This window comes from Mchenga conophoros, linkage group LG13, assembly GCF_057382185.1.
Source record: "Mchenga conophoros isolate Kocher_MC1m ecotype Shallow Benthic linkage group LG13, M_conophoros_male_GT1.1, whole genome shotgun sequence".
Classification (NCBI taxonomy): Eukaryota; Metazoa; Chordata; class Actinopteri; order Cichliformes; family Cichlidae; genus Mchenga; species Mchenga conophoros.
In genome coordinates, this window is record NC_140538.1 from 4,657,125 (window position 1) to 4,684,169 (window position 27,045).

Below are 27,045 nucleotides of genomic sequence, written 5' to 3' on the forward strand. Positions count from 1 at the left end.
AAAACACCCCCCCAGTATCACAACTCTATCATTAAGACATGGGAGGAGATGATGGATTATAATCAATTTTTCCATTAATATTCAAAGGATAGTTTCTCAGCACATCTAATGGTGTTTAACGGTGTAATATTAAGGAATAAATAGACAAACATGATTATATATTAAGGACTATAGAACAAAATTAATTGTTGGCACCCTTGTCGGGTTAGGGTAGGGAAGGAAAAAAAAAAGAATCTCTATTAGTGATGCTCAACAGGGCAAAGCAAACATATTAGACACCACTGGCTTTTTGTTTTCATTTATTCCTGTTGATGAATGATCTCATTCTAAACATCTATCTCATCTCATTCTCACCATCATTATATCCAAGCCTAATAGCACAGTAGACCCAGGGTTAACCCTTAAATTACCCGGATATGACATCATCCTGTTTAACCAACCCAATATCATGGCGAAGCGTGAAATAGCCATGTTGGACCACTGTGTGGATGCCACACTTTGGAAAGGTGAAGCAGATGTTGCCGTACCAACAGGGGGGGAGATAATATACTTAAAGCCAAGAAGTCGCTAGTGACCAAAGAAGGTATGAAGTGCATTCTCCCTTTATGCTTGAAATGATTAAGCTAGGTGGCTAATGTGTATTTACATTTAAATGTGCTAGTAAAACCGCTTTAAACCCTGTCCCGTGTTTATGTTCAGCTGGGGCAGCTTGCTGCAACTTCTGCATGCTTGTCCATTTCGTGCTTTGGAGAGGCAAAGCATGACATACACACGGTGGACTGGTGTGTCATTGGTTTACCAGTACAGGGGTTTGGCTTCTTTCCTCTTTGTGTTTTGGTAGTTTGTAGTCCCTTCTTGTCAGATACTTTCAACCAGTTTGCCATAGTCATCATATACTTCTGCTCAAGCATAGCCACAGAGAATATTCTCAGTATGGAGTTTCTGTAAAAAAGAAAGTCTATTGTGTCACACTGTAAGAAGGTGATATATTTATTATTCATGTTGTAGTGTCCGTGCTGAATTTAAAAAAGGTATATGTACACGTTTTCTCTATTTATGTTCAAACAGATCATAAATCTACTACAGGGGAGCAGAGTGGTGCTCTACTGAGGTCAGCTACCAAATGTCAAAGGCAACGCTAACGGGACTGACACAGAAACAAGGCCAAACTGTCATCGATGTAGGTCATTCATGGTTTAGTTGACCGTCCCTCTTTTACACGTTTAAGAGACTGAGAGAGAAGGGTAACTGAGGACAAACAGAAAACAATAAACAGGAAAAACGCACAAAATAAATAACAGATCAATAACATAGATTTTATTATTGATAAGTGGATTATTAATTATCATATAATATATATATATATTTTTTAAAGATGTTCTTGTGTTTCCATGTGTTCTGTAACTGGATTTTGCCTTTGTATTGACTCTTACCAAAACAGAAGGAAAACAACTTTAACTTATGTTAAAGTACTTAGTACAGGTGGGAATTTGTACGGTTAAAATGTTGCAGATTTTATAGTCACACACCTTTATTTGCATCTCCATATGAGGGTATATTGACTTCTCTTACATATTTCAAAGTACTATTGAGTTATGAGTACTAAGTGAGTTATAATAATTAAAGAAAACAATGCAAAAGGCATGGATGTAATTTTAAGTACTCGGGTTAATAGGTCCATACATAATATTGTCTTTTTTTTCTGACTCACGAATGTAAACGCTACGAACAACCAGAATGTTTTTCCAAGACATTGCAGGTGTTGAACATTTTCAACAGAGAAACTTACATGCACTGAAAAGCTAAATCACTTCTGAGTGTCCTCAACTGGCAACACAATAGCAAATCAGGAATTTAAATTAGAATTTGTATAACAGCGCAGAATAGTAATGACACAGGTGTTGTCCAGCATGATAACCAAGAAAAGATCAACGATTTTCGATCAGTCATGGCAAATAAACAATTTCTGTACAAAGAAAAAGATGACAAAAGGCTCCACAGCAGCTCCAAATAAGAATTCTGCTCCTTTTGCTTTACTTAACATCCTCTCTAACCCAACAAGTAGTTCACAGCCTGATTAGGATGAGTGAATTGTGCTGAGATAATTATCATCTCATCTAATTGGAGCTGAGCTGATGCTTCACATGTGGCTCATTATCTGAAGTGAGAAGTTGACTCCGTGTCCCTGCTGCCTGTCCATCTTTCTCTGTGCTCCTCTCAGGGCACATGGCCACGAGTGCGATGCCCTAGCTGTCTTCATGTGGGAGGTGGTGTGTAGATGTGTGTGTCCACAACTGGTTTGCATGTGCTGCAGAAAGTGTGTGTTTGTGATTTGCGAAACAGAGAGTGCTGCCGCTGGACATCAGTCACCGCTGACATGTGGCGGATGGAGTGTTGACAGCTCATGACTCTGATGTGTTCATCTCTGCAGGAATCAAGCACATCTAAACCACAGGCCACGTTTGACTTATTGTGTAATAGAAACAATTTAAGCAATTTTTATACAGCAAAAGATTCAAAACGTAAAGAGCGATGACTGAAAGTCCACTGTCCAGCTAATCACTGAAAAATGTCATCACTAAAGCCGTTTTATTCATAGTTCACTATCATAACATAATTTTTTATACCGGTATGTAGGAAAAGAGAGTATTCATGGCACAAACTGTTTGTGCTGTGTTGTATCACACATGCCCACTGCTCCATAAATGCATGTCCCATAAAGACACAGGAAACTGTGAAGGTAGGGCAGCCAGGATGTGGTGTAATTTCTATTTGTCCGTTTCAGTTTGCCTTTACCAAGATAATACTGTGATGGCATGTATCTCAGCAACATCAGTGGGCATTATAATCAAACTGGATGATTGCTCAGTGCACAGTTTACTTCAGTTGAATAACTGTTGTCAGTATTGGGGCACCACAGCCTGCCAGAATGAAACTGGTGTTGACAAAAAGCATGAAGATGAATAATTAGCTGATCGGAGAATATTTGCTATCATAGATAGTTCATAAAGTTATTGCTGAACTCTAACCATGCCAGATCATTTTTGTAGTTGTGACACAAAAAATTTGTCAAAATCATTAGTTTAATCAACCATTCTCTTAGTTTTCATAGTTTGCACAAAACTGTTTATCCTGCTTCCTCAGTCTTAGCATGTCTAACTGCTCTGAGCAGCGTTTATGTGAGACAAGAAGATCTTATGTTTTTGCCTCATCAGTATGGGTTTTGCAAGTTTCCTGAACTTCATTTGGGAGCCCAAATTGCCTCCAGTGTCAATTTAAGTGTGAATGAGATGTTTTGCGTGTGTATGCATTAGCTTTGTGATAGCCTGGAAAGCTGCCTGGGGTCTACTTTGGCTCGCAGAGACTGCGTGCTGCTATATGCATCAGCCCCCTCCAAAATGTATGGATTGATGGACTATTTTGGTCTACATCTCAGCCTGCTCCTAATGTTTCCTTTTGTTAACACATTCTTGCACTCTTTCAAACCACATCTCCCTCGGTGCTTCATCTTCATTTAGCTGACGTATTAAGCCTAATGTTCCTTACCTACTTTAGCAACAGCCTGTGCATGATGTGCGTGTGTGTGTGTGTGTGTGTGTGTGTGTGTGTGTGTGTGTGAGAGTGTGTGTGTGTGAGAGAGAGAGAGAGAGAGAGAGAGAGAGAGAGAGAGAGAGAGAGACTACATATATATCAGCTGTGAGGACTTTGCTTATTTTACCTGGGCAGCAATATCTAACCACTTTAAAAACTGACTGTTCAATAATGGGTAAATATGTGAGTAATACCTCAGCACTGTAGAAGCAGCACTTCTCTATGGAAACATATTCAGCATCAGCTGTGTATTTGTTTGCAAACAAAAAAACTGGCAGTGATGATCTTAAAAATCCAAAAATACTACTAAAGATGTCAAATTAACAACAACTATATTTATGAACTTGAATTCCCATAAAAAATAAAATAAATAATAATAATAATAATAATAATAATGTGCAGCAAGTGTAAACTCTGCTATAGAGCAGCAATGTGTTACATTTTGGCGGCTGGGGAATTGTCTGGTCTCTGAGCAGTGATTCAGCTGAGTTTTTTTCCAGCATGAATGACCATCTGGTATTACACAAAATGCCCTGTTCTGACAGCATTAGTTTCAGTGGGGTAGATGAGGTCACAGTTGTGTCACAGTTGCATCAATGATATCAGCCTGAATTAGCCATCTCTGGCTTTCACACAACAACTCTGTACGGTTTCAAATGATTTATTATGCTCTAAGTCTAACACTTATGGCTGTTATTAGATAATAGGTGCTTTTATTAATCACTGCAATTATCGTATTTTATTACAGATATAATGATTTCTATAAGATGTGTCAAAGCTCAGGCCAAGAAAACAGGTCCAAAAGGGTTTAACTGCAAACAGACTTTGTTAGATATCCCAACTAGCTAGTTACTGTGACAAGTAGCAGACATTAAACTCTTAGGTTGCTAACACTGCAGCAAGCTACTTAGTTTGTAACTAGCAAACTGACTGCACTTACCACCTTGCAAACAGCTGACACTGCTAGCCCCCAGAGCCCATTACGATAAACAACATCAGAATCTCGGCATCTATAACTGGCCACCAAATCAAGTCCAGCTGGGTGTAATGTAAATGTAAATGAACTGAGTGGGCAGAGAGGAGAAAATAGAGGGGGAATGAAGGGAGAGTGCACGGTTGCAATGGACCAAGGCTCTTTTCCTTTCCCCCTCATCTTATCAATATGGAAAGGTTTCCTTTGTAATTCTGTTTGCGCATCCTCAGTGGATACCTTGGATCAAATTATTATGATTATTATTTATTAATTTAATAAATAAATTTTCCACATATTTTTCTGTTGCCATTCATTGCTTTCTTGCCTTTGGCTTTTAAACTATGCTCAGTCACATCAGCCTTATTGTACAATATATAGTTTGTTTGTTTTTTTCTTATCTGTTCCCAAATTCTGAGTCAGACAGCCGAAGGAGAGAAAGTAAGGGAGTCCATCTGTCATAAATAGGCCTGTGTCTTCGAAATCATACAGACAACCCACCAGTTCACCTGGCTTGTCACAGAAAGTTGGTCTGACCTCATAAGTGTCCCGAGGACAGACAGAAAAACAGGAGACACGAGAACAGGAGACACTAGGCATAGAAGTACGAAGAAGATTTTTGCATATATGCACAAACACATAGATATATATGAGGTACAACACAAACTGTTTGACAGCATTATAGACTAAAAGAGACAGCCACAGTGGTAGAATACTGAATCTCCTGTTTAGACATACACACAAACACATGCTCTTTGTCAGGCTACAAAACAGAAATGATGTGACCATCTGCTCGAAGAGCTGAGAGGACCACTGTCTCTCATATGATGGCAGCTCCGCTCTGAACTTGTCCCATACAACCTCAACATCACACAGGATACCTCTTGCATATTTTTATATACTGAGCAAACTTAAATAGCAGACCCTCAAGACTTGTTATAGATATGCAGAAGAGAGTAAATAAACAAGGCTGCTGAAATTGGCTGCTTGCTGAAAGGAACCATGATTTCTTTCCCCCCTCAGACCTAACCAAATAGCTGGTTGTCTATAGCTAAACCAAAATGTGACTGAAAAAAATATCTCAAAACAATGAAACACAAAAGTATAGAAATGATGGACCTATGTGGGATTCAATTTCCTGTGATTTGTGTGGTCACTGCAGCCTCCCTATTCTAGTTTTATACTTACACATAGTTAGACAATCTGAATATCAAAAGTGGATTTAAAATGGTCGACAGTGTGCTAAAATGTGCTGACACAGGGCTCTGATGACTGGCTTACAATATGATATGGTTACGATATGGTTACAATTTATGTTGCCAAAAATACCAATAGTACCATGATACAGCAATTCTGTATCGCTATATACGATCCATATCTACAATATATTAAAGCACAATATCCATGAAATTGAAGAAGAAAAAATACAATATTAAAGAAAACAGAGGGCACTCATAAAGTCATAAATGCAGTAAGTCAAACTGTGGGTAGAATGTATTTAGAGCACTTGCAATAAATAAACACTTAATCATAATTGATGGCAGTGCTTTGATGATTGTATTGAAGGAAGAAACAATGAAGCATATACCACATTACTGTGTCCCACCCATAGTCCTGACCAAGAATGAATGTGTGACAAACTGGTAGCGAAAATGAGTTTGTGTGTGTGTGTGTGTGTGTGTGTGTGTGTGTGTGTGTGTGTGTGTGTGTGTGTGTGTGTGTGTGTGTGTGACTGAAGTGTGTTTTTCACAAAGGTGAAAGTGACCTTCTGGATAGCTTCCTGTTGCCTTCAGCATGGTAACATAATGACTAATGCCTGCTTAACAGCTCTGATTTCCTGGAAAATAGCCTCCTACATCTTTAGAGTCTTATTGAAGACAATTGCAGTTACTTTGCATAATAAGATACGGTACAATGGCAGAATCCCCAAAATAAACAAACACAAGACAGAAATCATTTTTCACTGAGCTGAACATGCTAAATCCTCCCTAGCTGTTATGCTTCCCAAATAAAAACATTTTCTACTGACACTAAAGTCACTGTTTCAACTGTCTGCCTCCGTGGTTCTTTGTTCTATTTCCTCCAGTGCTGTCAGTTCCAAGGCCTCCACCAGAAAAGCCAGTCCACGCAGCCTCACAGAGAGAAGCTGGCAACAATCTTTGAAGCTAAAAATAACCACAGAAAAATGCAGTGAGCACAGGATAATCAGACCCACACCCATACGCAGGCCCGTTTGCTCACAGGGCTGCCTGCTAAACTGCTGAGTGGCAAAAGACTAGGATACAATCACGATGGGATCAATAACCTGCATAGGCTGCTTAGGCTAAGGTTGCTCATATAATGGAGACACCTAGATTTAGAAAATATATCATTACCAATAACTAAACAACAAGCTGGAACCACTTAGGTAATGCTAATGTGTAAAATGATTGTCAGGAAAATTGGCTTATTAGATTACAATGAGGGCATCTTTATTTAGACCTTAAATGAAAGATAACGTATGCAGCAGCAGTGCTAAATGTAAAAAGGAATTAGATTTAACATTATAGTTCATAAGATCATGTATTTGTAAAATCTCATTTGAACCACCTTGGTTACTTTTTTAGAATGTTTATTGTTAAACAGTTTAATTGAAGTTTAATTTGATGCAATATTACATTTCTTCACAATATGCAATGAAATGTTGATGATTGATAAAAAACAAGATTATCTTTGTCTAGTTTGTATTACACATTATTGTATGTCAGAATAGATAATACATGTCTACATTTCAATTAAACAGCACGGAAGCAAGACAATTGCTTCTTTGCTGAATAAGCTATAAGTTTTTCATGGGCCCAGCCCACATACTCAACTCTGCTGCTCAACCTACAAATGCATTTTCCTTGCAAATGTAGCATCATCTAAAGGCTAATAAAAAGGCTTTCCAACAGTATAAGATTTACTGCCAAGAAGTAATGTTACAGCATAAAAAATAATCAACCAAACACAATTTTTCTTACTTTTTGTGTCACGTTTTTTATTCTCTCTCGCTCTTTGAACAAGGGATGCTCTCTTTTCATGTATTTTACTTTGCAATACCTGCGTTCCATCTTTACTGGAAATGCTAACTTTGAGTTTTACCTTGCATATAACCACTCATAATGCAACTCCACTGAGTAAAGTCAACATCAGCTGCAGGAGTGGCAGCAAAATGATTCAGTCAAGCTGACCTTGAGAGACATGCAGTGAGTGACACGAGGAGAGAGAGGGGGGCAGAGAGAGATAGCAGTGTAAAGAAAATTCAATCAGCGGCTTAGTCAATGAAAGAAATCATGTCGGACTAGAACTGGTTCTGGGCTGAACTGCTGGGCCCTCTGCTAGCCCTTTGTATGTCAAGGTGAAATAATTTCTATCTCAGCATTTTATCTTTGCTAATGGCATTGTTTACCACCAGGTGCCAGCAGCATAATGAGCAGAATGTAAGGTGAACGAGTTTTGTTTCTGGTTTTTTTTTTTTCAGACCAGTGTTGAATATTTTACACTGGAATAGGAAAAAATATATATTTTTTGAAGTTAATGTCTACATATGGACAATTTTCCTTCGTGGTATAGTCCTTCCTGGTTTTTGACAGGCTGCTTGAACACCAAATGATACTGAACACATGAATATGGGAGCTAAATGAGACTGAAACAGTGTAAATTAGTTCTGGAAATTCTGCATTTATATATGAACATTCATGTTTCTCTTGTCCTTACAAAGCATTTACCAGTTTCACATGTTTTCAGTGTTGCAGGATCTGCTATTTTGAACAGTTAATAGTTAATAGCATGTTTGGAGTTTGGGGCCAACAGCTGAAACATTTACTTGTTAAGATGTCAAATGTGAATCTACACGAATCCTGGCAACCAGAAGTCAAACGTAACTTTCTGATTATCTGATCCTCCGACAAATGGAGAGTTAAATGAAAATTGATAGAAAATTGATAGAGTGGTAGAACAGTGCCTGCCCAAAACCAGACATTCTGTTTAAGTCTGGATTCAGACCACACTGTTTAAAACTACAAAATAGGCCATTGATAGGCTGTACGGTGTCAGGATACCCTGCTAGGTTACATCTTCATTTGCTGCCTTTTTTCCATGTTTGATTTGCCGTCTGGTACTTAAAGCTGCTTGCTTTCGATTGGTCATTGTTTAAATTTTTACAGCCAAGTTACGTCTTGGTTTCATACAATTATTACTTTTGTTTTATTATGTCCACTGATTCTGCAGGTCAACTAGGTATTTAAGTTCCCCTCCCCCTGAGCTGTGTGTCCCAGTCTAAACTCCCCGAAAATAAGTACAGCAAAACATGCAAAAAAAAGAGCTCTTGGCTATAGTTGAACTCATAACAGTCTAATATTTATTTGCTTACTTTTTTTAAATGGTTTGCTGCTGTAGGCCAGCTGACAGATTTAATAAGAGGGAGAGGCAAAGGTGCAGCTTGGGGGAAAAGGGGGGGCTGTAGATTATTTACCTCCATGGAAAACTCTCATATTTAACAACCCAGAAAAATCAATACAGTCCTTGTGTTCTGTCCAACCTAATATATATAATAAAAATGCTATTGCTAATGCTAATTTTTTAAAAGCGATTCCAGTTTGTGATATTGATGATTCTGTTTTCCACGAGCACTCTGAATGACCACACATTAGAAAACACCTTAGAAAGTGGAAACACTGGAGCACTTAGCTAGCAGGTGGCAGCTTCCTCTGGAGAACCCGACCAGAAAAGGAATTTACTTCTCCTACATCTCATCTGCTGTTACCTTCAACACCATGGGCTCCAATAAAATAGTGTAAGCCTCATCTAATCAAGGCAGCTTAAACCTGAATGAATTATTAAAAGCTCCTCAGAAGTTAGCGGCAGCACTTTATCATCATCTGGACCCTGCTGATAGATGTACTCGTAAGGGATGGCGAACAGGAAAAAGGAAGTGAGGCAGATGGAGACTTTCAACCTTGGCAAACATTTCTGAAAAATTCTTAAACCTTTAAGTCTTATTTTCCTCACCACCGAAAGCAATTTCGCCCATTGCAAAAAGTGAAAGAACCCTAAACACCTGCATTCACTGAAGTGGGGAATTACTCAGTATGGGATGATTCGTGAAAGGGCCATTTTCAATTATTTACACTTTCCACTACATATTGAACATGTTTCTCTTTCGCATCATTAAAATTTCATCACTCTTCTCCCTGCAAGACATTTCATCACAATGAATCAAAGGCATGTTAAGCTTTGTTTGCACAGCATCTTGAGCAAATTAAAACTCTGAATAGATGAGATGACAGGTTTTCAGGTGATCGGTTAGTGGTCAAGCATCGCAGCCTGCATCAGCAAAAAACTTCAAGGTGCTTTGATCAGTGTTTGGTTATATCCATCCCACTCAAGGTGGATCACAAGGAAAACACACACACACACACACACATATATAGCTACATTTGTGTGTATCAAAGCAGTCAGTAAGATAGGGGTATGTCACGTTACATGGAAGATACATTAATATTAATGCTATGGATTGCCATAAAATATATAAGCTATGGCATCATCGATGGATTAAATTCAATATTAGGTGACAAATTCCAAAACTAAATTTGCAGCTTATCAACTTAACAACAGATGGCTGAGACTTTCTGGGCCCATGGGAGTCTGGGGCTCAGTGCAGTTGCCCGCCCACTGATTACAAATAGTATGGGATCTTTTTTTCCCCTCTCTCTCTCTTTTGCTTAGACCTCAGATAACCCAGTAAAGTAACAACCTCAACCGTTTGGCAGAATTCTTGAGAAAATATAACACATTTCTTACAGGGCACAAGAGAATATTGGATAGCACATTTCATCAACCATAAGCTGTAATTTTGTGCAGAAAAGTCATTTCTTTGCAAAGGAGGCAATCAGACTTCTAGAACGGTGCTTATTTGCGTTATTATTCACACAAGTGGTCGCAGCTAGTTCAAATGCATTAAATATATATAGCTGTATTTAGTCATAGGCTGCTGTGGCACAGGCATCAATGAATACAGTGCACACATAGAGTACATAGAAAAACCCCATTGGGAACTTGTTCCTAAGCAGCTTCCAGACAGCTAATCCAAATGTAAAGATCGCGAACTGTACAATCTGGTTTAAAAAGGAAAATCTGGTTTAAAACTGAAAAGCTCTCCCTCTGAGATGATTAGTGTAATGCAAACATGTACAGTGATGCCGCTGGCGTTGGCCAGAGGTAACGAAAGCTGAAGTAAATTTTCTGATTAATTTACTGTTGAGATCTCGTCATCAGATTAAATGGGAGATGAAATGAGTGACTGAACAGATACATTTAGAAAGAAATATATGAATGGAATACTTTCAAAATTGATCATTTAACTCATTCACTGCCATTGACGTCTATAGCCGTCAATTGCAGTGAATGAGTCAATGGGTTTAACTCATTCACTGCCAATGGCTGGCAGTGAATGAGTTAATTGATATTTTGTTTCTTTTAGGAAACAACGACTTTGAAATCCAAACAATAATAGCACTAACTCTTCTGTCTTGAATGATAGTAATGATTGAGAGGTTAAAGATAGACTGGGATTAGGAATGCCAACACCACCATGGAATGTGTATCTTATTAAACCTCAAGAGCCTTATCAGACAACTTGGACGAAAAAACAACTATGTTTCACTTTATCACACAGGGGACGAAAAGCATCTCTCTTAACCAGAGCTCAGCCCAGAAACTATCCTTTTATTTTATATGCTAACCATAAACAGGTCCTCATAAAAAGCTCTGGCCAGATGAAATAATAGAATCTGCACAAAGAAATAAGTCGATTTATTTTCTGTAAAATGTGCATATTTAAAATATATATGTTTGTCATAAACACTACAAACAGATACAACTTCCCTACATCATACTGTTACCACAGAATGAAGCTATAAACACAACTTCACTCTGTGTAATTGTCATATCTGTGTTGTTAACATAAGCATAAACTACTTCCCCAGACTGCTTCACAGTACCCCTGAGGGATCCTAAAACATGGCTAAGACAAAACGCTGCCTTAAACATGTCACCTCAGCATCATTTAATGAAAAACATCCCGCCACAGATCATATATCAAAACAATCCTGCAGGAGTTAGGCTGCTGCTTGTAAGTCTGTGTAGAATGCATGTGACTGATAGGTGGGCTGATGTAATTCTGTTGCTTCCATGGTCATGGTGATGGGCTGTTAATCTGGATTTAGGTTTCAGGGCCAGTGTTTGACTGTTACCTAATCCCACTGAGTGGCTCAGCATGGAGGCAAAGATCTCAGACTGCACTACGACATCTTCTGAAGCTTAACACTGAAAATGATTTCGTAAAGAACAATCAAAAATCAGAATCTACTGAATGTATCATTATCGCTCTCTCTCTCATTTGTGTTTGTAGCATGTCTCTCACACACATACACAAAAACACAAAGTCCTGGTCTATTCTCACCACTGAATCAACATTTTCATGGATTTACTCATGACTACATAGTCTCATCTGCTACTCTTTACTAATACGTGTTATTTTTATTTTGTATATGTTTTGATTTCTAGTTCATTATATCTGAAGCACTAGTTACAGTTAGTTAAATTAACACATATCCAGTTTTCAGTTCATTTTATCCCACTGGGATTAGTGACATTTTGCCCTGTATCACAGAGGTCACTCGGCTCCTTTTAATGATATCTTTTATCCTAGGTCTCTTTTTTTCTACAGCTTAAAGCATAGGGATAACTTAAGATTTTGCGACAGATTTAGATATGTCAGTCACTCTTGCAAAGTGACACTTGCTAACTATAATATCTTCCTGTAGTTGCCAGACCCTGAATTTTTGACTGACAAGCTAGAATGTCACCAAATATCCCTTAAAGCTAAAAAGCATCAGGAGTTCTGTGGATGAAAGTACAGTTAACCCCCGGTATTCGCGGTGGTTAAGGACCCAACCGCCCACGAATAGCTGAAATACTTAAGTATTACTTGAGGATTACTTGAGAATTACTTTAGACCCCCTCTAAAAAGGCTTATAACTGCCTATTTTTTATTTTCCTAGGAGCTTTGTGCTTGGCGAGCGTTTTTTAAGAAAATAAATTATTTATATAGATTTCTGTGTTTACATTAACAATAATATTTGAAACCTAGTAAATAATTTTTTATTAAAAAAATGCTTTTAGTCATGAAAATAAAATAACAAAAAATTAGCCAATATTTTAGGTATGCTCTACTTTTACATCTGGGATTTTAAGTTTACATTGAGAGTGTGTGCACGGCAACATACTATTTTGCTCACTTAACAGATCAGTTACAGGACCACAGCCCAGTGTGAGATACAAATCTGTGTCACTCTTAATTTTGTGACCTACAAAGGAAGGGAGAGCATTGATAAGAACACACAGATGGCCCGCTATACTTTAATTCTCCAGTCTCTGAGCACAAGCCAACACAGCCAATTCAGTCATATTATATAACGCATTTACACATAATGGATAGTTAATGTAAAAATGATGGCCTTTTCAAATCAAAGCAGCATGTGGGTGGTAGAATAGAAGAGGTGGGAGGGTGGAGGGTGTTTAGGATTATCGAACAAGTTGGCAATTGTGCAACGGCAGAACTTTCTTGGGCGAGCTGGTGAAGGAATGACATTTTCCCTGGGATATCTATCACCGAAGCTTAATGGTTTTCACTTGGTGGAGAAATGGCATTCCTTTTTAATGGTTAATTAATAAATGAACTGATGATGATGAATGGCTCCCATTTTTCTTCCTGGTAATGAAATGATACACAATTTTTCCTCTATGTTTCTAATTATCAGAGGGAACATTCCCCGGTCTCTCATGTAATCTGGGGACATTTTCATTATCATGGATACAAAAGAAGCAGCTGCACCTTTGCAGTCAAGACACAAGGTGGAATGGAGTGATTTTGTTTATCAGATACTTAAAAAATGACTGTCAACATGTAATTATCATAATATAATAGGGGGCATTGTGTGCATCATACATTCCAAAATACTTGATGATGTATACTATGATAAACGATATATGACATGCACTCTCATCTATTAGTTCACAAGTAATTGATCATGGCGTTGGCATTAACTCATTAACTGATATTATGTCAACTGAAAGTTAACTACAGTGTTAAACTGCAGGAAGGAATAAACAGCATATGAAATATAGGAACCCACATCAGCTAAAAATCACGAAACACATGCTAGGTTTGAGTTTTTTCTTTGTGAGGCTTTGTACCCCTCTGCACAGATGCGAGAGACTTGATACATGCAGTGCATGAGATCACACTGTTAAAAATAAAGCAACTCCTGTGACTGTGAAGCTGTGAGCGTAGTCCAAAGCCCAGATCAGAAACAGGGACATAACAAGCAGATGAAGGTTCAGCACACAATGTGACACCATTTTGGGAGCTGAGAAATTTGTCATGGAGGAAGACGTGTGTGTGTGTGTGTGTGTGTGTGTGTGCGTGTGTGTGTGCGTGTGTCTCTGCGTGCGTGTGTGTGCTTCATTGATTGCTGCAAGAAAATTCCCCGTAGCACAAATCAATAGTATGAGCAGTTGCATGACAGAGGTAAAAACAGAAGGGAAAGATTCACCATCTAATGCATCAGAATAAATTTCTATTCAAGTTACTCAGGATGCTGCAGAAGATCTTTTCATGTGGTTTGTTTGCAAAAGAATTTTAAGATCATTTGATTATTAGAGAAACACAAAAAACCCTCCAAACCTATATATACCCAAAATGATACCTAAACTTGATTATTGACTACTACTTAGAAACCCTCGCTATGCCAATCAATACTATTGATCACTCATCTTCAATGTTTTGACTATAAAACCAATCAAGAACATTATTTCCCAAACAGGAAGGTCATGCACGTAAATTGCAAAAAAAAAAGTTTTGGAAGAAACCATAAGATCACGTTTAAAAAAAAAAAAAGTTCAGATGTCATATTTAGTGATGATTAACCAATCAGTGGAGCTTTTGAAACACAACACAAGTCAGTAGTATATGAAAGACTTACGGGTTTTGCGGTGACTGTGCGTACGTGTAGTGAGTGTGGTGGAGATCGTCTCTGTAGTAGTATGTTCTGCCGTCCACATCTGTGTAGAGTCATGAAGAACCGTCGGATTGGGCGGTGAGGAGCTAGATGTTGCAGCTCCAATTATGAAAGTTGTACGTGGTGCTGCAGTAGTTGTGGTAAAACCTGAAGGTCCACGTCCATTACGACTTCCAGGATTCCGAGGAGTTACCTGACTGCCTGACGCCCCGCCCCCTCTAGCATTTATAGTTGTGGTGGTAGCAGTAGTGCGAGTTCTACCTTTTGCCACAGTAGCAGTTCTAGCAGTGGGGTTCCTGCTATCGATTGTAGGAGTAGTTGTAGTAGTGGTAGTATCGGGGCTCTTGGGAATCCCACTTGGCTTGGAGAGGAAGATGGGATCTTGTCCTATTCGATTTGCATCCACTAGATCTGTTGGGACGTAATCCCTCACTGTACCAACAACAATCCATTTCAGCAGCATCAGGCTCAATCCAAGGCCAATAAAACCAATAAGTAAAGGAACCACACACAGCCATGTCTGCTGACGAGGCCAAACTGCACAGCGAAGGGGACCCTGTTCCTGGGCCTGGCCCTCCCCCCGGCCCGCAGAAGCCCCCGAACCTTCAGGTTCTTCCAGGATTACTGCCCCAGATGCAGCTGCCCCAGAACACTCACTCATCATTCCCTGTCGTCCTTTATGGCTCATTAAGGGTTAACTCTGTGATAGGCATCGTTTGCACATGGCAGAAAGGTTTCCAACAAGGCCAGAAGAAAAAAACGAATGGAAATTTGAAGGAATGGACCCCACAGAATCTGTCTCTCAATAACACACACACAAAAATATGTATTCCAAGGATGGACAGAGAGGAAAAAGGGTGCAGGAGGTACATGCATACACACAATCATAAACGCTCAAGCACACACACTCACACGCAGAGACACCCAGAGAAAAATTGAAGAGCTGGCATAGACGTATAAGTGTTTAGTCCGTGTTTAGTCCTGCTCAACTCTCAATGTCCAGCTGAAGCAACAGTGAACTCCAATAGTCTTCACAGCAGGGTTAACAAGAGGAAAAATGGAAGTGATGCCTCTAATAGGGAGTAACAAGGAGAGATGGAAGGGAGAGATGGATGGGAAGAAACAGATTTACATCTGTACGTGTAGGAAATCCATGGCATCAGTATTTGGATGCCATTGCAGCAAAAAAGGAGAAAAAGAATCCAAAACACTTTTCCTTAACATGCCGAATGTGTCCCCTCCATGTAGAATCCACGACGGGACAGTAATATCGAATCAGAGAGTTAAACTTGCAGGGTGGGTCTAGTTGCTTCCCCACCCTGGGCAGGACCGAAAAAAAGAAAAAAAAATGTTTCCTGATGCAGTCTGTTCCGACTGCTTTAGCCGAGTCAGCGTCCTTCACATCCCAAAATCGGTCTCTTTCATAACTAAAAAAGAGTGCTCACTAAGACGTGTATCGCTTATGTGTCTTTTCAACACTCTCCTATGATAATCTGCTAATCTTTCTCTCCCATTGCTTTTCAAGCAGCCTCCTTTGCTCCTTTTTATATTTACAATATTCCAATAAGGCTAAAAATAAAGCAGTAGAATCCAATTAATTTTCTTGATCCAGTCAAAAAATAACACTCAAGATGAGGACAGAGAGATGGATGGTGGGGGGAAAAGAATGAGGGGTGTTGTTGCACAGTATCACAGGGCGGATAAATCTGCAACTGCGACGCGTGATCCTGCTCCTTCTCCAGCCGGCTGTGGATCAGATTCCTCCAAGCTGTCCGCTCAGCTCTCTACTGACTCAGTGTACTGTTTGTTAATACTGCAGCAAGCGCACAGAAAGCCTCTTCTCATCTATTTGCAGGGAGCATTCCGGCACAGAGGAATAAATTGTGAGAGGAAGAGGATGAGAAGCATGGAAAAGACAAAAAGAATTGAAAGCAAAAGAATAGAAAACACGAGGAAAGAGGAAAATCATAAACAGGACACCACAATGTTGAAAATATATCCCACTGATTCTTTTTCTGAGAAGTGTTATATTTTCCTCAGTCCCTGGAAGCCTGTGCTCTTTCCAGTCAGCGTGTGATTTGTTGGTCTGTTTGCTGGGGTCCTCTGCTCGTCGTTCCCTCTAGGATGCGTTCTTCAAGATGATTAGAAATGTGCGCCCCGCGCCGGGATGAGAACTTGCAGCCGCAGCAGCAAAGGCTCCCCAACCCCCCTCGGGGTTAGCAACATCAGATGATACAGCTGTCTTTACCTGTGGCAATTGGGATGCAGACAAACATGCAGCTGCTTCCCTGAGCTGCCGCCTCTGAGAGACCAAGAACGAAAGAGAAGGGAGAAAAAATGCAGGCACAGACAGAGCAGAGTGCACACTGGTTGAGCGAGAGAAGAGAGAGAGTGAGAGGGAGAGACAGACAGAGAGAGGCAGAGAGCAAGGGTGGGAGGAGAGAAAGAGGCTGCACCTGCTAGATGCACCAGCACTGGGAAGCTTGCCCACCTCCGTTAGCAGGGAGGGGAGCGAGTAAAGATGCAGACTGCATACAGAAAACTAGAAAAAAAAAAAAGGGGGGGGGGGGGGGTTACAGATAAGGATAATGAGTGTGTGTATGTGTGTGTTTGTGTGTGTGTGTTGGGGGGTAAGGGGCAGGAAAAGACAGCTCTGCAGCAGCACAGGCAGTTAACGGTGAGTCCCAGATGGATCAGAGCGGAGGCACAACGCATGAGCCGTCACTCATTTGTTCAGACCCCACCCACTGCACAGCATTAGAGGAGAGACTGGGGAAAAAACAAAGAGATGTATTTGCAGCACTTTTATCGCAAATAGACTCAGCCATCAGAATCTGATGGTTGAATGTGAATGTGAATAATTGTCTCCTGTATAAATGCCACAGTCCATTTTCTCCAATGATAGCTTTCAACTTTGAAATAAATGCTGAAGTTTAGTTTCTTTCATGTAGTGCAGTACCTGTTTTTGCATATGGTTAAATAAACCCTGTGTTTGTAATTCAAGAGCAACTTAAAACTAAACCTGCTGCTACATCATTGAAGTCGACTCTCCCTATTTTTATGTGTCTTCATCCTTCTATGTACAAATGTTCTTGTTAGTGTGTCTACTAGAATGATAGCATCATGAGACAGACACTAGTATAAAGTCATGCAGTAGGAGAATCCTTCAATTGATCCCACAGGGAAACCCAAGGGATGCCCACAGTCTCTTTCTGTCTTCTGACAAACAAATATCTAATACCCAATACTGTTAAAACAGCCACCAGCATTGTGCTTTTAAAGAGCTGCCAATAATCACATTGGAAAACAGCCAAAAGGACATAAGTTATATGTTAACCCATTTGCACTTCCATTTGACGAAGAAGACATTTACGCCAACATAAAAATATATGGCTGAACTCTAAAACAGATTGTAGCTCCAATTATAGAACCAGAGGATCCAAGTCTCTTAAAAGTTTTAAATCAGGTAGATGATATTCAGTGGTGACAATTTAAATTGGAAATGAGGCTGCAGTATTTATTTTTAGGGATTCCTAATTTTTACTTTAGCATAGTCAATCAAAGTATGTAAAAATGCTCTCCTAGGTGCACTACTTTACCCCTAAGGTGGAGAATTTTGTAATTACCAATAAAGAATCTGCCAACAAATTACAACCAAGTACAGTCATCACTATACTTTAAAAAGAAAATTTCCTGTTCAGGAAAATTGTGCAGTGGGAGCAGTGGGTGCACAAAGAATTCCAGCGGTGAACAAGGTCAGTAAATCTTTGTACTACACTTGTGTCAACTTTGAGGGACGTGCAGTCTATTTGCTTAAACCCTTTGCACATTTTTTTTCGGAGTATAATGTTATTAGTTTACTGAGCCACAGCTCTGTGTTTTAGGATGTCAACTTGATAAATGTGATATCAGAACCAAACAATGCAACAGATGCATGAATCCCAGCAGTGATTATTTGTACAGGAATGATTTTATTAAGGTGTTTTTGAATCTCTTTTCATTGCATGGCAGGATAAGTCTTAACCTCTAGTTTCACTGAAGAAGAAAACTATTTTTAATGATTGGATAACTGCTTTCTTTGATAATAATCCCTCATTGTAATCACGTTCATTAGTCGCTAATTAAACTGGAACTCATTTGTAGTTAATAATTTAAAAGCCAACACAAAACAGTGAAGTAAACACATGGAAATTCCTCTGTTTACCCTAAAAGGCCTGTACTCCACGTGAAATGGTCCAAAATTGAAAGGTATTCAATTACTTTACATTGAAGTAACATTATTTTCAATAAAGACTGAATTGAATCTGAAGACTAACAAGAATAACAAAAGTTTTTGTTTGTTTCTGTTTATATGGTAATCCCGCTGTTAGTTTGAGCTGTCTGTAATTATGTACAGCACACATTTAGACTGAAATAGTTTTTTAAGCTTTTGCCTGTGACTCATCTGTAGTTGTACATATCATATTCAGTACTGTTGTTCTAATGCCATCTGTTGTTTACCCCCTCACAGTGGAATCCCATCATACATCATAACATACCCCAGGTCTATTATTAGATTATACTGACGTGTTTGTTTAGCATGGTCTGTGGACATCACTATCATACAGCTTCAAACCTGGGAGATAAATTAATATGTACTTGTTACTATCTGTAGCACAGAGATGTTTTTTATTGCTAACTATCTGGGGGGGGTTGTTATTTATTAAAAATGTTAAACATCTGATGTTTAACGGCAATAAAAGGATTCTGATTGTGATTCAGATAAAGACGATCCTTTTCCACACAGAAGTGACACACTGCACGAACAGCCTGTTTCAAAATGTTTGAGATCACTGAAATGTTGGCAACTTTAAATAAACAAAACAAAAAACATAATATTAATAGGTAGAACTAAGGTAAAAACAAAAGGGAACAATGTAAAATAAATGTATTGCAATAGATGCAAAGATATGCAAAGAGCAGAATGAAGGAAATAATCAAATAAAATAAACATGCCAGCCCTTACCAACTGCATCATTTTTGCTGACCTTTGTTTTGATGATATTGCTTGTCTGCAAGACAACATTTACCATTATGCAATTTATTTTTTAGTTGATGAGCAAACAAATGCATTGTCTACAATCACAAGAAAACAACAAGTGGGAAATCTGCCCTATCCCAAAGGTCAAAGTGTTAGTGCCTTGTTCAGAGCAATAATGTGTGCCTGAGAGTGGGCTCTCAGCTTAATCAGCCCTTCCAGGAATATCCGACTCAAGTAATTTGATCAGAAGTCATCAGTCAGTGTGTTCTTTTCTATCCTTGCAAATATTCAGCAACATATTTGTTTCAAAACCTCACAGATTTGCTACCAGTTTGATTTAAATGAAGTGCAATTTAAGGAAGGCCGATGTAAATATTGAATACTTACAACCACTGATTTAAATCACAGATTATCTGAGATTTTGTACAGTTCATATTTGTTTGTACCTTAGGATTAGGCAGCCATGTAGTGTTTTATCTCAGTCTAACTGTCATACCTATTCCATTAAAATGGCACAAGTGTCTGCTCGGTCATGCAGGGTCAGGCCCAAGGGCTTTGGAGAGGAACATACACATACCTGGACATGCACACACAGACTTCTCACCATTTAAGTCTTGGATCCTGTGAGTTTGCATATCAATTATGCTTAAGATTTATGAAAGCAACAAAAAATGATTTAATGTACTAACCCTCCAGCTCTAGTCTATCTCTGTCCCATTATGTAGAAAACCATTATTAATTTTTATTCTGCTGAAAAATAACTGTAGATTATATTTTTCAAATAAATAAATAAAAAAGGCTGCTTGTTCTCACTATTTTCTTTTTTCACTGAGCTACAATCAGCTCAGGTGGCTGTACAAAATAAGGGAAAATATATAGTTTCCTGTACTGTGCCACTGTGGTATATCTTGGAAATAATGTCTCAAACTGCCAATATCTACCAGAGGTATGACAGTTTTCTAATTATGAAAATCAGTGACTATAAACTCATTTCATAGCCCTCCTTTCCTTGTTTTTCCTTTTTATTTTTGAGGCAGCAGTTTCCTCATTTACCACTCTGCTGTTGAACTGAATAATTCTGCTGAATCAATGCAGCCAGGTGAAAACATCTGAGAGTACACCCTGGAGGCCTAATGTCAAACTCCAGAGGATAGCCAGTGCACATTCATTTTGTAATGGCCAACAACAGAACTAGTAGGAAATGGGGACATTTCCTGCTGTGACATCCTACAGCATGCCTATTCAACTACGAAGTTAGTTGGGCCAGATTTTCAAACCGAGGAATTTATCTGGGCCAGATATTTTTTTTGAAGCCAGTAAACAGCAGATCATGATCAATTTCAAACCCACACAACTGTACTGAAAAACAATTATTTTTTTTATTCCTTTTCCCCTATTAATCTGGTGGTGACCTCTCACAAATGCACACCAAAAGGTCCATTTAAAAAAAAGGGAGCTATAACTAAACAATTTTTTGCACATTTGAAATAATAATAATAATAATAACAAAAAACATTTTGATAATTCCCTTTCAAATTAAAATAAATATTTCGCTGACCACTCACTTTTCCTGCCATGGATGGAGCCTCATCGGTCACAAGTATACAGACACGCTTCATATCCAGACCATTTTCCTCAAAAAGAGCTTAAATCTTCTCAAACATCATTTCGCCAGCTGTGTGTCCCTCTAACGGTAGTAAACCGAGCAATTTCCCATCCAAAAAACGGACATGTACGCACAACTGTGCATTATCAGTTCTGTCTGTGATCTCCTGCTATAGACATTACATCAGTTTTCTTCAGGTCATCTAACAGCATTTCAAACTCGTCTGACGCCAGAACTTCAACTCTACGAATATTTGAACTGTCCTACAGGGGTACGTTTTTAATAGCAGCATGCATGCACCACGGCCAGCATGCAGTATTTCATTGTTTCAGAATCTGTGAAAGGCCTTTTCTTCTTCGCCAAGAAGCAAACACGAAGGGAAGATGCTGCAGCTCTCTCTTGGGCTGTACAGGACCCTCACCATGGTAGTACAACTCCGGTTGTAAGATTATTAAACTCGGTAAAATGAATAAGTATTTGTCAGTCCAGGCAGGGTTAAACCGACAGTTTTCATTGTCAATTTTGCGCTTTTGGAGTTTTTTGTCGCATCATACACTGAACAAAAATATAAACGCAACACTTTTGTCTTTGCTCCCATTCCCCATGGGATGGACGTAGAGACCTAAAATTCATTCCAGATACACAATATAACCATCCCTCCCAAACAGTGGTCACAAATCAGTCCAAATGTGTGGTAGTGGCACATCTGCTATATTGAGATAATCCATCCCACCTCACAGGTGTGCCACATCAGGATGCTGATCTGACATCATGAGTAGTGCACAGGTGTACCTCAGACTGCCCACAACAAAAGGCCACCCTGGAATGTGCAGTTTTTTGCGCTATTGGGGGTCTGGGGACCCAGAACCGGTCAGTATCTGGTGTGACCACCATTTGCCTCATGCAGTGCAACACATCGTCGCATGGAGTCTATCAGATTGTCAATTGTGGCCTGTGGAATGTTGGTCCACTCCACTTCAATGGCTGTGCGAGGTTGTTGGATATTCGTGGGAACTGGTACACGCTGTCGTATACGCCAGTCAAGCACATCCCGAACATGCTCAATGGGTGACATGTCCGGTGAGTATGCTGGCCATGCAAGAACTGGGACATTCTCAGCTGCCATCTGCCCTGAACAATGTGAACCATGATTCATCCGTGAAGCGCACACCTCTCCAACGTGCCAGACGCCATCGAATGTGAGCATTTGCCCACACAAGTCTGTTACGGCGACGAGCTGGAGTCAGGTCAAGACCCCGATGAGGACGACGGGCATGCAGTTGAGCGTCCCTGAGACGGTTTCTGACAGTTTGTGCAGAAATTGTTTGGTTGTGCAAACCAATTGTTCCAGCAGCTGTCTGGGTGGCTGGTCTCAGACGATCTTGGAGGTGAACCTGCTGGATGTGGAGGTCCTGGGCTGGTGTGGTTACACGAGGTCTGCGGTTGTGAGGCCGGTTGGATGTGCTGCCATATTCTCTGAAACGCCTGTGGAGACGGCTTATGGTTGAGAAATGAACATTCAATGCACGGGCGACAGATCTGGTTGACATTCCTGCTGTCAGCATGCCAATTGCACGCTCCCTCATTGCTTGTGGCATCTGTGGCATTTTGCTGTGAGACAAAACTGCACATTCCAGGGTGGCCTTTTGTTGTGGGCAGTCTGAGGTACACCTGTGCACTACTCATGATGTCAGATCAGCATCCTGATGTGGCACACCTGTGAGGTGGGATGGATTATCTCAATATGGCAGATGTGCCCACTACCACACATTTGGACTGATTTGTGACCACTGTTTGGGAGGGATGTTTATATTGTGTATCTGGAATGAATTTTAGGTCTCTACGTCCATCCCATGGGGAATGGGAGCAAAAACAAAAGTGGTGCGTTTATATTTTTGTTCAGTGTATATTACGATGATTGTTTAATATGTTTACATCACGGTGCATTGTGGGTTAAATATTGCTAGGCTACTAGGAGTGTTGCATTCACAGTCTACACTACGCTGTAGGAATTTTTAATTTTTTTTTAAATTAATTAATGAATTAATTTTTTGCGTTTTCTCTGTGTTTCTGCCAGGACCACAGGCAGGGCCACTCGCAGGTTGCTTCTGGGCCGCATTTGGCCCGCGGGCCGCCATTTGAATAGGCTTGTCCTACAGTGAATATATTACTTTGGAGAGGTTTATGTTTATGAAGTTTATGAATATATGTCAAATACATCATTACAGAGCTTCTATCTTCTGATATATTTCTTTTTGAACAAATTTGGTGCCATGAGCCAATAAAGCAGGCGAAACATTAAAGTTAAACCGTATTTAACGTTAGTGTTAGTTAAAAATTGTTTTCACATTTCGTCTCACAGCCTCTCTGGAGGAGAAGCTTTGCTGTTAGCTGTGCATACGAAAATAATAATAATAATAATAATAATAATGATAATGCAATTAAAATAAAACAAAAACAGATTTGTGACAGTTCTGAATATAAACTGAAATTGTATCTCACTAAATTGTGGGATTACATCACATGACCTGTGTGTGAAAAAAGTTTATGCCTTTTTTAAATGAGGTCCTAAAGATGTAGCTTATTCTGCATGCCTCCTAAAATGCATTATAAATGAATTCACTGACTATGCTGCAGAGGGTTTATTATTATTATTATTATTATTATTATTATTATTATTATTTATTTATGTATTTATTTATTTATGTATTTATTTATTTATTTATTTATTTATTTATTTACTTATTTATTTATTTATTTTTTGTGTGTAGTTTAGTTTGTGGTTCAGTTCTGGGCAGCACTGTATCCAGCCTTAAATTTGCGTTTGCTTTACATTTTTATTATTTTGTGAAATTTGCTATGATTGCTTTTTATGTTGTTAATGATCTTTTTAAGAGGTTCAGAATAAAAAAAATTAAACAAGAAAATTCTGATTGTAATCTGATGAATGTGTTTCTAATACGAGAAGCAGGCGTGATGGCTGGTTGGTCAAAGTTTTCTTAAGTCAATGTAAATTTGTTATTAAACTACTGACACATTTTATTTCAATCTATTCACAATACTGTTTGGATGAGATTGTAGATTCTAAAATCCCTTGTCTGTCTCAGATCTTTTCCTAATGTACAGCTTTATTCTACTACGGGTTAAGATCGGGGATTTCTGTATCTGATTAGCTGAGCCGGGTCAGTTTTCATGATGCTGGACATCAGCAGGGCCATAATTGTCTTGTCCTCTGTGTTGTAATAAGGTCAGCACACCCTGGTTTAATCCACTGCTCCCAGCCTCTTCTGTCAAGGTCTGATCACTATCAAAAATGTTCAATAGTTTCAGCTGCAGTCTTGTGTGAACAATCGAAGAAGCCAGACGGCAAACTCAGAGGACATGTGTTCGGATGATTCACTTAGGTGAAAGATAATCTATAATAGCCATCTATCCATCCATCTATTTTCTAACCGCTTATCCAATTCAGGGTTGCTCAGGAGCTGGAGCAGAAAAATTGCTAGCTCTTTGCTGCATATCATCTCTTTGTGGGTTAGCCAGAGACAATCAATTACTTTCGTATTCCCCACCATGCCCCCTGGACTACAACATCCTAGTTTCTAGCGATATGATCAAAATTTTTGATTTTGCATTTTTAAAAGCAGAATGTACCACTACCCCAATTCCAAAAAAGCTGAGACGTTATATACACAACACAGAAAACATCGATTTCAATCAATATTGAGATCACAATTATTTATCGGGGTTATTGACTGATTTTAGTGACAAAAATGTTTTATTGCATCATCTAAACACAACCCTGCTCCAGTAAGATTTGTTTATATCATAAAAATCTGTTCTCTCCTTAGTCACCTAAATTTGTGCAGCCCTTAGAGAAAAAAATTAAACTGTACTGAAACCAAACACAACGTTTAATCACCGGAGAACTGCGTTACACCTACATTGTCCTCAGTTCTTGTTATTTAATCTTTATCAATTCATTCAATAGAGTCAATATGATGTTTATTCATTCAGATCTAAGCAAAATATTGTCTTTCACTCCATTCATTGCACCTGTGTGATGAATGTGAATAAAATCTGTAGCAAAGTGCTTATCAGCTGTGTATCTCTCTATATTTTCCCCACTAAGCTATTTTAGAAAAATAACAGTGTGAGGGGATAACATAGCTGTTTTTCCCAGTAAATTTAGCATTCTCCTGAAGCCAGTGTTACTCACCATGTTTATTGGACACATATCTTTGGCCACTGTGTTGGTTATTCCAGTATATCTTTGTGAGCTGGGTGGACACATTGTATTTTTATAAACTTCTGAGTTGATGTTGGACGATTCACTGTTTTGTTTTTTGGCCTTCATACGTTAGTTATACTACAGTTTGTAGTATTTTTAGGCAGTTGGATAAGTTAGTTGTGTGTAGAGACACACATCACTCTTTGCGTATGATTTCTTCAACATACGACCTGGTGCACTTGCATTTATGGGCATTCTTATGTTTGAACATGGTGTTCTTTATTGACAGAATGATTTTACAGATCAGATCAGGCAGGCTGTTCCTACCAATCAGTCCCTGCCAGATCTCACTGTCATTGCCCACGTCAGTGTTGAAGCCTCCCAGTAAGACAACAGAGTCTTCAGATGGAGCACCCTCGAGCCTCCCACTCATCGACTTTAAAAAGCTGGGAACTCCCAACTGGGTACTCTGAACTGGTGCAAACAAAAGTTAGGGCTCATTTGGGATTGAAAAAAAAACTTTCATTGGGATGTGTGATATCATTTCTGCCAATTTAAAGTAGTGTGTAGTTTAAAATTGTGTATATTAGGGTTACTGACCTCTACTTTTGATAGATGCTGGATGTATTCAGAGCTTTTATTTACCAAACAGTATTCAGTGAGCTTTGGATAGCATCCTCTTTTAAATAAATCTTGTATTCACTCATCTCTTTGCATTCCTGGGTGGGCTACTCAGCTACTCTTTGTATCACTTCCACTTTCCCAGGCTATTATTTATTCTGTCATTATCGCTTTGGTTCAGTTATTTTCTTCCCTCTCTTCTGCAAAGCACTCAGCCCCTGCCCCGTGTCCTCTGAATCTCATTGCTTTTCTGACACTCTGCCCTCCTGATGCTGATTGGTGTGACCCACCCCCTACACCTCAATCTGGCCAGATAGAGATGCTCATCCAAATTTCCACCTGCTTCACTTCTGCCACTACCAATAATTCTGATCCTATGTCGGAGAATTGTTTGGTCAATCAACAGAAATGAACTAAGATATAACAACAACAACAACAACAATTAGACTATTTGGAAGATGTTATTGAAACTAATCAAAGTAAGAGACTATTGGTCTTATCTGCTCTACTGCGCACCATACACTTGTACCACTGATACAAAACTCTTGGCTTTGATCATTCATCCAATGCTGTGAGACCGAATCAAAGAGGAACATTTTGGAATGTAAAACCAACCACTGAGATGTAAAATGCAAAGCTACTGTGCAAAACTGGGAGCCTGAATAATCACAAGAGTAACAAAATGTTTCTAATCAACTCCATTTTAAGACATTTCAAGACTTTCTGTGTAACACAGATGTAAGCAAATCTTTAAAATATCAGCAGCAATGTGTAAAATAGAAGTACAAATTGTATTTTTATACATATAGTTTGTTCCTTTTGTCAACATTTGTATTGGTAAGGTGTTTGTCATTTTCATGGTGTTAATTTGCATGAAATGTATCAGTGTGGAGGCTTTAAAAATAG

The 27,045-nt window shown here is 39.0% G+C and overlaps 1 protein-coding gene across 1 annotated transcript in view; it reads right to left on the reverse strand.

The window, feature by feature from the left end:
- Window positions 1-17,201, reverse strand: part of nrg3a (neuregulin 3a) — a 360,952-nt gene extending 343,751 nt beyond the window's left edge. The window contains exon 1 of the mRNA XM_085296128.1: window positions 14,629-17,201. Coding sequence (XP_085152254.1) covers window positions 14,629-15,352 — 724 coding nt within the window. The 5' untranslated portion in view covers window positions 15,353-17,201. The remainder of the gene's footprint in view (window positions 1-14,628) is intronic.
- Between the last annotated feature and the right edge of the window lie 9,844 nt (window positions 17,202-27,045).